The sequence below is a fragment of the Apodemus sylvaticus genome, chromosome 23 (genome assembly GCF_947179515.1).
Source record: "Apodemus sylvaticus chromosome 23, mApoSyl1.1, whole genome shotgun sequence".
Lineage (NCBI taxonomy): Eukaryota > Metazoa > Chordata > Mammalia > Rodentia > Muridae > Apodemus > Apodemus sylvaticus.
Genome location: NC_067494.1, coordinates 26,737,056 through 26,751,901, shown reverse-complemented (window position 1 = coordinate 26,751,901; position 14,846 = coordinate 26,737,056). Strand labels below are relative to the sequence as shown.

Below are 14,846 nucleotides of genomic sequence, written 5' to 3'. Positions count from 1 at the left end.
AAAGGGAGGGAAGGAGGGGACAATTAATCCAAGATCACTAGGAGGGGATAGAGAGAGGAAGTGGGTACCAGTATATCAAAGTGAACAGAAGAAGTAGAAGAGAAAACTCAGCTGAGTGGGGTGGTGGGGTGGGGTGGGGGTGCAGGGGCAATGCGAGGGCGTGGCTTTGACTAGACTGTCTTATGAAGAGCTGCAAGCTGGCTGGAAGTGTTGAGAAAACCCCTCCAGAACACTGGCCTGTGGGCAAATTTATGGGGTCCTGTCTGGATTAAAGTCTGATGCGGAAAGGCCCAGCTCACTGTGGGCTGTGCCACCCTTGTGGTCTAGAGTTGTAGGAAAGCCACACAAGTCACAGAAGAGGTCAGTAAGCGAGGCTCCCGATAGTCGGTTCCTGCCCTCAAAGACCGCGACGTTGAAGTGGGAGGGAAATAAAGCCTTTCCTCCCCAAACTGCCTTTATTACAGCATTGGAAAACCAAACTAAGGCAGAAAGGAAGCAATCCGTCATGGAAAAGGCTGGAAGAAGGTGGGGTTGAGGAAGAGAACAGAATATCATGAAAATTGTATGACAATTTTTAAATCAATGAAGAAAATGAAAATGTTGGAGGATGGTCATTTTTAAATATACTGCAGGTGCCTAGAGTTTAATTATAAATATATTGTATGAAATTAATAACAGTTATATAATAGTGCATGGATGGCTCCAGCTAGGGAAAAATGGGGTCCCAGCTGGAGAAGGCTCATCACTATCATATGAAAGAGGGTTTCATTAAGAATGCTGCACATAAGTTTGATTTGATTGATTTTGGACATTCAAGTGTCCAGTGGAATGCACCTGAATTCCTCTGGAGAGCACCCTGCCCACGGTCTCCTGTGTCCCGGGGACTGGGTAACCTCAGGGAGGCCAAGATGGAGATGAAATCAATGGAAGCCCAGGATAAGCAGATCTAAGGGACTTAAGAATAGAACAGGGCTGAGAACTTTTACAGACAGTGCAAAGAGAAACTTGAAGATTAAAATAAAAAAAAATTAAAAAAAAATAAAGGTTATGGCTGGGTGATAGCATATACCATTAATCCCAGCCCTGGAGAGGCAGATATGGGCAAATCTCTGAGTTCAAGGCCAGCCTGGTACAAAGAGCAGGTTCCAGAACAGTCATGACTACACAGAGAAACTCTGCGTCAGGAAAAAAAAAAGTTACCAGTGTGAACGTTTCCACCAAGGATGAGAGGTGAGGGCGGAGGATAAAAGGAAGTAGTATGTGTACTTCAAAGAGAAAGGAAGCCTATGGTCCTATAGATTAAGAGTAAGATGATAAAAGGGCAGAAATATAGAAGCATTATTTCTAAAAGAAAAGGAGATGTGGAGAGATGGGAAGCAAGGCAGGAGCAGCCACATGAGGCTGCCAATTAGCCACCTGTCCCTGTGTGACAGGGCTCCTTTTGCAGGCAAACTGCCTTCCAAGGCCAGTTCATGACTGAGATTCTGATGTTTGGTGTCCATAGGAGGCTTACTATTCAGAGTGTTCCCACTGGCAAGGAAAATGGAGGAAATTAACCTCTATTAAAGAACATTTCAAGTAAAGTAGGCAATTAAGAGAAAAGTCAATTTTCAATTAATTATAGGGAAGAGTGGGGAAGAGTCTGCAGAAATATTAACGATATCAGAGAATCAGATACCAACAGAAGGCAATGTGAGAACCAGGCAGGACTCCAAAAGCAACTCCACCCACATCATTTGCATGTATAATGAAGGAGGCGGAGCCTGATATAAACTGGCCCAGAGAGGACTTTTGCTGTACAATAGGCCTTCAGAGAGGTGTTTGTTTGTTTGTTTGCTTGTTTGCTTGTTTGTTTTCCCACTCTTGGCTTGTAGGGTGTCTCATTTGGAAAGCCCCCTTGAGAAGAGACTACTGGGAATTCTGCATCATTCTAGGGTTGAGTTAGCAATCTAAGCTCTAAGCCAGCACCTGCCTTCTGTCCGTCATTCCCACAGCATCAGACTTCGTAAGGATGCCGGCTGAACCCACTTTTCTTTCACATTTGTTCAGCATCCAGCCAAGAAAGAGGGTACTACTTACTGGTGAGTCCCTTGAACAGTTCCTACACTAACGACTAAGATATGGGAGGGGTTGGGGAGGGAAGGAATTTCTGTAGTACCCAAGTAGGGACCGCGAACAATAAGAAACATCAGCTACTTCCTGCAGACACTGTATATGGGTTAAATAAAACATGCACGGAAGCCCCACTAAGGAAATTACTCTTAATTCACATACAAAGAAACTGAAGCACAAACACGGGTCAGTGACCTGTCCACTGACTGTTGCACGACAACACCAGTATGTGAAGATAGTCTCTCTCCAAAGCACAGTGCTCTCCAAACCTACCCTGTTCCAAGTCTTTCTAAGTTGAGCTTCCTATGTGAAAAGCCCACTCCTGAGAAAAATAAACCACTTTATCTCAAATTTATGCAAATTTGTAAATGATATGTGATTTTATTTTTTTTACACATTTGAAGATTTAAAAAATGAAAAGTTCTTTCATCTTTATTTACACATATCTAATCACAGAAAGCACAAGTGAGACCATGTGGACACAAACATAGCATCTACACAGCATAAACAATGATTGGGCCTCCTCCTCTAACACCAACGAACAGGATAGGTGCTGATGCAGAGATAATTTCCAACTGGAGCTATAGAGAGAAGAGTGCATAGCATATCACAATTCATTCTTCCTAAGAAATAGAGGGGTTTCAAGTTTTAATTTATGAGACCTAGCAGAGCACAAATGTTCCAGCACATGGTACCCTTTATTCATAAGAAAATCATTCAGGACAAATAATAGTGGATGATTTCTGTTCTCTGGCATTCTGTTCTCTGTGTGCATTCCCAACACCTACTGAAGTAGATCCACTGACCCAACCTTGTGGATGAATGAATAATAGCCTAGAGTCTACTTTTACCAGGGTCTACAGAGACTGAGACACAATGAAATCATTCTAGTTAGTCTTTCTGATAATCAAGTGTGTTGGACACAGATGATACACCCTGGCAAAGTTCAGCGGGGTAAAGTAATTTGTCCAAGTTCAGAAAATAAACAGTCAAGTGCAAGAATCACATTCGGGGGAATCATTTGGTTTTAAGGTTATGCATATTCAACACGTGATACAACCAAACTTAAGGCTTTTAACCAACATTCCTCTTTGGAATTATCACTCTTGCTAATATGTTCTTCTGTAAGTGTCCCCTTAACTTACTGGCAATTAGAAGCTGTCTATCAGCTTCTATGACCTTAAAATGTGCTTGAATCCCAATAATGGTACCCAATATGTCTCTCAGCTTTTATGACCTTAAAATGTGCTTGAATCCCAATAATGGTACCATTCTGTTGCCTGGGTAATTGGCTGATTTCCTTCTCAGACCCCTGATCCTAATGCCCATATTTAACTGAATTTTACTTTCATCCAAAGCATAACTGAATCATCACTTCTACATTTTAGTGTCTACAGGAGGCAATTAATCTCAATAAATAAATATATTTTCAGATTGGACATAGACACTTGATGGAGCAAAATAGATCCAATGCCAAGATTTAAAGAATTCTACATTCAAATTCTGGCTTTTATCTTATTAGCTCAATCTTTATATTCATTAAATTTCTCATATGGCCAGGCGGTGGTGGCGCACGCCTGTAATCCCAGCACTCTGGGAGGCAGGGGCAGGTGGATTTCTGAGTTTGAGGCCAGCCTGGTCTAGAGTGAGTTCCAGGACAGCCAGGGCTACACAGAGAAACCCTGTCTGAAAAAAACAAATCCAAAAAAAAAAAAAAAAATCTGATATGGAAATCCTGACATTCTACTGTACCAGGATTTTTTCAAAAACAGTCACACGCCACTTAACAATAGAGTCATGTTCTGAGAAGCCATAAGATCGCTACAATATAAATTAAGTAGTTGTGTGAAACCAACCACTCTACATAAAGTGATGGATAAATTAGTACACAGTGCAAGACTACTGAGTAAAGTAAGTGTTCTAAATGGGCAGGATGAGACTTGTATGTAATGTCAGTACACTCTGGATGAAAGATAAAGAAGAGTTAAGGCCAGGGCCTAAAGACATAGTTCACAAGTTAGGAGCACCTCATACTCTTGTAGAGGACCTAGGTTGGTTCCCAAAATCTACATGGCAGCTCCCAGTTGCCCATAACTTCAGTTCTAGGGGATTCAATGTCCTCTTCCACCTCCATGGGTTGCTACATTCATGGAGTACAAACATTTGCAATGGTCATATACATGGACATAATTAAAATGAAGGGAATTGTTGTTTTGTTTTTAGCAAAGCATTAAAGGCTAATTTTGCCTACAAAATAAACTCAAGGTCAGCCTAGGCTATAGGATGCCTTCTCTATAAAAATGAATGCCTTTAATTCCTACACTTCAGTGGCAAAGGTGGGAAGATAACTCTGAGTTTAAAGTCAGTCTGGTCATGTAGTGACTACTAACTAGTCTCAAATAGAGAGAGAGAGAGAGAGAGAGAGAGAGAGAGAGAGAGAGAGAGAGAGAGAGAGAGAAAGAGAGAGAGAGAGAAAGATTAGATAAGATAGATAGATAGATAGATAGATAGATAGATAGATAGATAGATAGATAGATAGATAGATAGATAGGCAGGCAGACAGGCAGACAGGCAGACAGGCAGACAGGCAGACAGGCAGACAGACAGGACTCTAATGATCCTAACATAGAATAAAATATACAATATAATGATAAACACTTAGCAATTAGCAAGTGTCAGTGACATTATCATGCCTATTGTTGTGTGATTTAAAACATGACTAAAAATATCCTGGGACAAACAGTAGAGTGCACTGGATATAAATAAGGTGAAAACTTCTAACTACGTACTAATTCTTTCAGTAGTGCTAAGGACTGAACCCAAGACCTTATGCACAGAGTTAAGTCCTCTACTGTTAAATCTATCTTCAGTATCAACTGGCAAGAAAACAGACTTTGGATTTCTGATAGAGTTGTACTAATCCTTCTCGTTCTGATAGACCCAAATCTACATAAGCAAGCACACACGCACATGTTTTATTTTGATATTGAGTGTTCTGACCTGATGCTAGCAGATTTTGCCTTCAGATCATTCCATCTTTGGTTCATGTCATCCAGTCGATGCTGAAGCATTGTTGCCTCCTCAGAGCTCCCCAGAGCTTTCACCATCTTCTGCCTGTTTCCATCGATGCTTTTAAATATGTCATTGTGGGCATCAATTTCTGCCTGGATGTCCTAGAGAGAAAGGCAAAGAGATGAAACAATGGTAAAGGTCACGGGGGTGGGGGGGCACATTGCAGGGTCTCTACATGAACGTGTGCAGAAAACTGTTGTCACTCAAAACACTTTATTTTACCATCAATGATGTATAACAAAACCAAGGGTTCCCATAGTTCCAACACTGAAAATAACAGCCTTTAAATCTCTAATATATCGATTCCCCGTGTTCTAAAAGCAGAATTTATAACAATCTACATTCATGTACCATCCTGTTTGATTTTTAGTATTTTAGAGGGAGTGGGCAGTTTTTTAAATTTTATTACTATTATAAATCACTGAATTTTACTTAACATTAAGTAAGATTATTTCTGTCTACCCTTTACACACTGCCAAAGCACATGTAATCTGTGATGTGTTTTGCATTTGGACAAACTTACTTTCCCTCTGCCTGCCATTTTAATCTCATACAACTTATTCTAAAACCTTTGAAGACATTCATATATATGCTTACCTTCATTAAGAAATAATAAGAGAAAAAGAAATTTTCTTTGATTAAAGAGGAAAGTAAAAGCTAACACTGAAATTACTTGCAGAATGTAAGGAAAAACAAACTTGTTACAGTATCTATCCTAAGACCATGTTACAGTATCTATCCTAAGACCGCGTTACAGTATCTATCCTAAGACCATGTTACAGTATCTATCCTAAGACCATGTTACAGTATCTATCCTGAAAACATGTTACAGTATCTATCCTAAGACCATGTTACAGTATCTATCCTAAGACCACGTTACAGTATTTGTCCTAAGAACATGTTATCGTATCTATGCTGAGAACATGTTACAGTATCTATCCTGAGAACATGTTACAGTATCTATCCTAAGAACATGTTACAGTATCTATCCTGAGAACTTACTACAGCATCTATCCTGAGAACTTGTTACAGCATCTATCCTAAGAACATGAATGCATGAATACACTCAATTAATATTTTGCTTTAGTGGTAACAAGCAATTGAATTTGAAAAGCAAGGTATGAAGCTATATGCTATGTTTATGTAAATTTATATATTTTTTCAAGTTATCATATGCATTTATAGAAAAAGGCAAGCACGTTACAATGCTAAAAAAATCAAAATGATATAATCTTCATCTGAAGAGGTCATAGAAAAATCTAGGATTTCTCCTGTGAATATGTCCTTGAATTTTGAAAAGTTTCTACAAACACAAAGCAGCACTTTTAGAAATAGGCAGACATTATGATTTTAAAGAACTGTAGAATTTCTGATCAATGATCAATCTTTTGCCCCCACTCTCTAAATACTGCTTTTGTATCAACTTAGCAGTTATCTTTCATCCTGAATTACTCGGAAGCAGTCCAATGATAATTTACTGATATGATGGTCACTAAGAATGAACACATGGTTATGAAAGTGGCAACAGAACAGAGAGCAGACACCAGAGCAGGCCATGAAGCTGTGGTGCTCCTCCCCATCTCTCAGTGTATAATAAGCAGTATACCAGAGGAACAGGCAATGAATCTGGATTAGGGAAAAGGGGGCTGATGCTTCAGCACCATAGTTCCCTTCTCCTCTCAGCTTATATTCTTAATACAGCCTCTTATAATGCTCTGGGGTTTGGTGTCCTGAGGCCCAAAGATAAAATTGAAATTCTCTCTTAAATGTGATAGTGTGTAGAGATGCAGCTTTGGACAGAGGGTGATGCCATCTATCCCAAAGACTGCCTTGCCCTTTCTACTATAAAGGGCATAGTATGAAGCATCCTAGAACCAGAAAGTAGGCTTTCACCAGACACCAAAGCTGTGGGTGTCTAACCTTGGACTTCCTTATTTTCAGAATGGGAGAAATACGTTCTGCTGTTTACAGTCTAATCAGCTCAGGTCGCATCGTAACAGCAGCTGAAGGTGAGATGGCTTCCTTCTTCCTAAGGTGCCCTGCCAGCTCCTCCAAGTAACTGGCTTGGTCACAAAGCAGAGTGAGGTTAGTCTTTTCACTGGGCAGAAGAGGGCCAAGTGTTCAGCCCCTTTGATGGGTAGCTTACTGGTGTTGTGGTAGTGGATGACTTCGGGGACACTGTCAAAAGGGGTACTGTTCTGACCCAGAACATACTTCTCTTTGGTCTTGGCCAGTTTCATGTGCATGAATTCCCAGTTGCTCTTCAGGGAGAAACTTAGAAGACTACTTTGCAGTGCTGTAAGATCTATATCATTACCGTATTTCTCAAGAGACTCAGTGATACAATCAACAAGGCCTCTCTTTGCTTTCCATTGCCAAGGGAACTTGGCCTCACATTCTCTGAACCAGTGAACCACACCAAAAGTCACAACACAGCCTCAAGCCACAACATCCTCACATTAGACCTGGCTCCTGCTACCCTTTAGATCCAAGAGACCAGAAAGACAGACGAACAATAGGATGCAGAAACTCTATGTTTCATGAGAGCACTCCCTAACTTTACAAGTTTGGATGCTACCAATATGAAGCAAATTCCTCCTCACAATCATGGTAGGTGATGTGTTCCCCAATTCAGCAAAAACGGTAAAGGCACTTGGCCCCGAAGGCATGGAGAAAGAACTCAGTGATGTTCCAGCTGGAATAAAGCCTTCAAGATGTGAGAAACCCTTCTCAGCAGTTAGGAAGAAACGCCAACAATCAGAATGTGAACAAAGAAAAAGAGATCACCACACATTATTTTGTTTTATTTGCCATTTGGTGATGCACCCTTCCAAAACCACCCAGAATTGAAAATGAACACACAAGCAAATAAAAAGAAAACAAACAAACAAAAACCCACAAAATTGTAGTATGTTCCTTCTGCATCCTTCACAGCTTGTGTAATACAAAATAAGCCTAACATGAAATGGAATAGATGATTCAGGACACAAAGACCAATGTCAGAAACAAATACTCATACATCTTGATTGGTTGACAAGTCAGCCACAGTAGTGACAAAGAAAGCAGGTGATGGATTGGACAGCAATGGGGTAAACATTTAAGTTCAATTTCCTCACTCAAAAGTTTTGGTTATGAGAAACGTGAAATCAGTTAGAAGCCCATGCTGTAAAGTCCTGTCTCCGCTCTCATTGGAAATTCAGAATTAAATGAAGTTAATGAATCACGCTCGTTGGTAAATAGCTGTGCAATGATGCAAAGCTTTTAAAATCAAGATGCCAGCACGGAAGGCTTTGAGGGCACGACCCTCAAGCAGCATCAAATGCTAAAATAAATCAAAGTCCCATAAAGGAAGCTTTCCTCTCGTTGGCGATCCAGGAAGACGTAGCGCTGTTAATGCTTACCTCTGTCACCCAGCAAGCCCTGCGGAAGGTTAAACAGCACTAAACAGTTACTGATAATTAGCAAGGGACTGTAATCCATCGAGAAGCACAAGGTGGTTCTCTTCCAAGCTCTAAACAAGAGCCAGTCATGTGCACGCTACAGCAAATAGCTGAACTAATACCTTGAAAATGAGGCTGAGAAATGTCCTAAGGATGCATGTAGGGGTGGGTGTAAGCGTATTGGAGAGGGTTAAGATAGAAGAAGAGCTGGACAAAAAAAAAGGCCACTATGCTTCCTCTTACTGAAACACCATCAATAGCATGAGATGCAATGCAAACCCCATCACAGTTCTTCAGAACAAGGCTTCCAGAGCTAAGTAATATTTGCTGATTAGCAGTAGTGTTTCAGTGATTAGCACTCACTATGTAGGTCCAATAAATGGCACAAAGAAAGGAATATATTAGTTCTGTACTATATTTACTTTGCATTTGATATCTTAATAGCAGATCTGCCTCATCTAGGCATTCTTTTAATGAAAATATAAATAAAGATATCGCATAAATACAAACACAGAAACACCCACAATTTGTTTGTGTTGTTGTTGTTTCTGTTTTTGCCCTTGTGTCAGGGTTTCACTATATGTTTCCTAAGCTGATCCTCCCATGGAATATTTCAAGTGCTAGGTTTACAGATATAGGCCTGATATACTCTGTTTCCTATGTCTTACTAACACTAGTAATGTAACTTTGTAGGTAAAAATGTTTCTTTAGCTGGGCAGTGGTGGCACACACCTTTAATCCTAGCATGTGGGAGGCAGAGGCCGGTGGATTTCGAAGTTCAAGACTAGCATGGTCTACAGAATGAGTTCCAAGACAGCCAGGGCTACACAGAGAAACCCTGTCTCGAAATGTTTCTTTAGATTTACCCAAAGAGAACTGTATGAACATTCTAACAGGGCATAATACCATCAAGCCAACTTCAGCAGCTAAATACCTGCTAGAGTACATGCATTCTCTTTGAGACTAATTGGACTTTATTTTTGCATGGCTTACTTCTCTAACCCTATATGGTTAGAGAAGGTTGCTAATGTTTCCTCTGGAGGGGTGTTGACCCCTGTCCTGAAGATGGAGAGGGGAAATTAGTAATTACTTCATAGCCTGCCCCACAGCTTAGCTAAATGAACAAAGCAACCCAGGGCAGAAAAATAAATCCTGTGTGCCTTTTAAAAGTCATGTCGGATGCAAAAGACAAAGAAGATGCTGAAGGATTGCCGCCAGAGCTTTGTATTTTAAAGATGAGTTTCATAACTTGAAAAAAAAATCCAGATATTTTGCATATAAAAATAAACAAGTAATATAGTCAAATGCCAAGTCAGAAATGTGTTTTTGGCATTTGTAGTTGTAAGAAGTTATTCAATTATTTATTGATTTCAGTTACTCTACTAATTGCACTAAATACTGTATTTCCTTCCAATAACTTGTCATGCAATTTTTAGTTCAGCTATTGAGTCCTGTTTTGATCAACATTAGAATGCCATTTTGACTGTAAAGCTGACAGTACTTGAAAACCAAGTGGGGCAGAAAAAGCTCTATTTCATGTTCTACCTCCCAGGTCACAGTCTATCACCGAGGGAAGTCAGGGCAGGACCCTGGTGGTAGGAACTGAAGCAGAGACCCCTGGGGAATGCAGCTTACTGCCTCGTTCCTCCTGGCTTGCTTGGCTAACTTTCTTATATGGCCTAAGGATGGTGCTGCCCACAGTGGGCTGCACCCTCCTGCATCATTAAGCAATGAAGATGATATCCCACAGAGAAGCCCACTGGACAATCTGATGGAGGAGACTCCTCAACTGAGAGCTCCAGGGATCTCTGTCTACACTTGTATCGAAGAGAAAAAAACTATGACGAGTCTATTTACTAAGTTACAATTTACTAAGTTAAAAATTACCATTTATGACAATTTCAAGATGATTTCAACAAGCCAGTTTATAATGAACTATAAACTGCTTTTCAAATGACAACATCTAAACACTACTGTAAACAGAACTATTGTCTACAACCAAAAAAAAAAATATATTTCCAGCTTTTAACTCTGAAAGTCTATACCATATGTTTGTAAAACCCACTAAATCATACTATGGTGACTTTCCTTTCAAAGCATACACTACAGAAGCACAGACTCTATCTGCATCACAAGTTTCTAGGAACACTTCCTTAACCTTTCAAGTGGCCAATATGTTTTAACTCAACTCCTCTCTACCATGCACTGCGAGCAGACTTAAGTCTGACCTCAAACCTGTTGTCCTTCACGCTAATCAAACGTTCAAAGCTACACTCCTGGGGTAAGCTTCTCATCAAATCCCAATCGGTGTTGCTGCTGGGCTCTGCCTATGAAGATCCTAGTGACTTTCTCCCACTACCCAAATCCAACCACACTGCATGCACAGGTACACAAACCCGAACACAACCTCAATTCCTCCCTTAAATTAAACTCCGCTTTGAAATCACAGATAAAATGCAATTTTTCCAGAGGAGACTTTACAAAAACAGTTTCTACTGTTACTTTACTAGCTATTGGCTGAGTGTGAGGGCTCATACCTACAACTCCCCAGGACTTGGGAGGTTGAGGCAGGAGGATCACCAAGAACTTGATTCCAAACTGATCAACACAATGACCAACTCTAGAATACTCTGTCTCAAAAGTAAGTTGAATTAAAACAAAACTAAACTAAAAGGAACTGAACAAAATGAGTCTACTGCTTTGAAAGAAAATGGTCCCCAGAAGCATGTGGGCGGAAGTGGTGCTATTAAGGGGTGTGGCCTTGTTGAAGTAGGCGTGGCCTAGAGCAGCTGTGGTTTGGTTGAAAGAGGTTCATCACTAGGGGTTGGGCTTTGAGTTCTCAGATGCTCAAGTCAGTTCATTTCCTGCTGCCTGTGAACTGAGGATGTAGAATTCCCAGCTTCTTCTCCAGTACCATGTCTGTCTACTTGACACCACACTTTGCAGCCGTGAGGATAATGGACTAAATCCCTAACTGTAAGCCAGCACCAATTAAATGTGTTCCTTTATAGGATTTGCCTTGGTCATGGCAAGTGTCTCTTCACAGGAAACAAGCAAAAAACCCAACTAAGACAATAAGACAAACTTCACACATTATGTAAAATTTCCATCCTTAAGGTCTATATCTTACCACTAGAATAGCCCAATGAAGGAAAGAGTGAGTGACCTCCATCCCTCCATTCACCCTGATACCTGGTACTTCAGAAATATTTCCTGAACAGTAAATGAAGGGGCAGACCTTTAAGTATGAGATTTACTGTCTCCTCCAGGAGACCCATGTCAAAATGAAATATATCAGGGTTGGAGGTAGAACTCAGAGGTTATAACAGTTTCAATGTGAACTGTCCCCCATAGACTTATGTATTTAACAATCTATTAGAGTTGTTTTTGAAATGTTATGGAGACTGTAGAAGGTAGGGTCTAGCTGGAGGACGTGGTAGCCAGATGGCAGGCTTGAATATTATACCCTGGCCCCACTTCTCTCCAATCCAGCTTTTCTCCTTGTTGGACCTGCTCATCCATGAGCAGCAAGTGGGGTCAAAACCACTATGGCGGCCATATTTTCTCTAACATGATAGACCATCACCTATGAGCCATGGCTCAAATAAGCCTCTCTTATAGCTTTTAAAATATCAGAATCATGCCCAAGGGGTAAACATCATAGAGATGCATTACATAGTCCGTGACTGTATTGTCACTGTGAAGATCCTCTCCCTTTAAAGAGTCACCAAGAGAATGCTGCCAACCAGATACATGGTAAGGATCCCTCAAAGGAGAATATAATCAATCACATTGTATCATGTGTTTCAAACTGTGATTGGAGATTTTGTATACCCAAAGAGCAATGGAGTGGTAAATGTTTCAGATGATGGAAGGCTCAAAAGAGCCTGAGTTAATCATGACATAATATATAAATGTAACGACATGTCACATGTTACCCCATAAAGATGTATGATTATCATCTGTCGATTAAAAACAAAAACAAAAAACCCTTGGAACAACGATTGTCATCAATCATCTGGTAGCAGGGCTACAAAAATTAATAAAAGCGACAGTCATTTAAAATGTCACTGAGCTAAAGCTTCCCATTACTCATTTCTCTGTAGGACACAAAACCAGTACACGATACAAGAGACTCCGGTAGGACAGCACAGCACTCACCCATGGTGCTTTCGCTATGAAAGTATGTTCAAGAAAAACGTGGTGAATTAAAATGAGTGGAAGCATGAAACTAACCAGAAGCTTTGCCAGGGGTTCCCTGGTGAGTCGTCTCTTCAACTATAAATTTGAGGAAGACACTCTCAGGCTCATGACCGTAGCTGCATGTGGTTTAAAGATACTGACAGACCTGGTTATTGGTGCATCCATCACATGGTAAGGTCCTTATCCTTTAGTAAGAGATTCCTCCTGGTACGTGAGTATGGCTCCCTGCTCTTGGGCAAGCATCTGAATGTCTAACTGAAACCTTCCTGCCTCTTAGATCCCCAAGGACTCAATACACTGTAGGTTGAAAAGACAGGAGTCCCAGTTGCAACCTGCCCACCTAGCTGCAAAGCAGAATCCTAGGAGTAGATATTCATTCATATGCCAGATCGTCAAATATGTGTGAAAAGAGCACAGCTGTTGATATTCTTAAAGTAATGTGGTTTTCTCTTCATCTCCACAGTCTGGTGCCTTCAAGGCAGGCAGAAGGCTTGCTTTCATCCCATTCAGTGATCTTAAATATTTTAACAAGCTAATCTCTCAGTATTAGTCAACACTACCAAGCGCAGACCTCAATTACCAAACATATCGAATCTGCATCCACTGTCCCAATATTGGCCCTTAGTTTTCTTCAAGGCAGAAATGGCTTCAAAAATAAAGCAGATTCGACAATTGGTTGTGATAACTTGCCATCTGACTGAACAATTATAACTGCTGTTATGAAAAGAATGACATGCCAAAGAAGACTCTCCTTTCTAGAAGCAGATCCCCAATATCAAAGAAGAACTAAAAGATCTGAAAGGAAAGAGAGGTCCCCCCCACATTGCACATAGTAGGTCAACTTCTGTATCCCGTGAAATAAAGGGAGTCTACCACCATACATAGTAGGTGAGCTTCTACAGTCTTTGGAATAAAGAAAAGGCCACCAACATATACATGATAGGTCAGCCTCTGTATGCCATGGGCACAGGGAAGCTGGGAGTTGTGTACACGGGGCAGTCAGCATCCCATAAGGATTTCCAATAACAAATAGTTTCAGATGTCCCTAGAAATAGCAGAGTTGCTTTCTGGGTTGGAGAAAGGGAGGTAGCTAAATTAGAGAGGTGTGAAGTAGTGAAATCTTTCCAGAATTCCAGCTTTCCTGGCCAGGACTTAATACAGCATAAGCTGAATCAATGAGACAGCTTTGTTAGAATATACAAAGGGTTTTTTTTTTTTTTTTAAGGCGCGAGTTGGGGAAATACACACTGGTGGATGATGGCTTCCTACCAGTGAAACACATGTAAGTGTTACCTTCACGGAGGCTTTTAAAACATGTCCATCACAAGAATGAGCACGCACAAACTTCCTATGAAATCTATCCTTAGAGAAAATTTTCAAATCAAGCCTTTAACATATATAAGCCTTTCTTTTACTTTCTTTTACAAATCAAGCCAACTCCTCAAGTAAAACCAAGATTAAGTCATGCCCAGACATTAAGAACTGGGGGTTAAAAGAGAAAGCATACCAACATCAGAGCATTTGACTTTACCCATAAGGTGGCCCAGAGGCTTAAGAAACTAGGTTGCTCATCTCAGCTATCTGACCTAAGCTTGAAGACAAATAGCAGCAATTAGAATTCAAAAGTCCAGCTATTGCGCCATAATTACTGGGGGGGGGGGGCGGGTATGTGAGGGTGACAAGCATGAATTATTCATGTCACATGTGCTCTATACCTTTTTATGTGAAGGAGACAAATCTGCAGAAAACAAGCCAACAGACCTCTTTATGGCCATAAAGTTTGTCACCTGCTGTTCGCAGCTGCCGTAAGAGGAATATCCTTCCTTTTTATGCCCCTTCTAAGTGAGCAAGCCAACTGTAAACTCACCCTTTTCTCTCCAAAATTCAGACGCTTACCAACTATGAAAGCAATAGGGTCAAACTCTGCCCTATGTCACAAGCAAAGTCCCCCCACCACTAAAGCTGGAGTATGAGGAGAGACGGGGGAGCACCCTTCGAGGAGGGACTAAGTTTTTGTTG

At 40.7% G+C, this 14,846-nt stretch overlaps 1 protein-coding gene across 5 annotated transcripts in view; it reads right to left on the bottom strand.

Annotated features, from left to right (window-relative positions):
- The window catches only part of Utrn (utrophin), a 508,244-nt gene that overhangs the window by 154,520 nt on the left and 338,878 nt on the right, over window positions 1-14,846 (bottom strand). For all 5 annotated transcript variants that reach the window (XM_052169847.1, XM_052169848.1, XM_052169850.1 and 2 more), the window contains one exon: window positions 5,113-5,285. In XM_052169847.1, coding sequence (XP_052025807.1) covers window positions 5,113-5,285 — 173 coding nt within the window. The remainder of the gene's footprint in view (window positions 1-5,112; window positions 5,286-14,846) is intronic.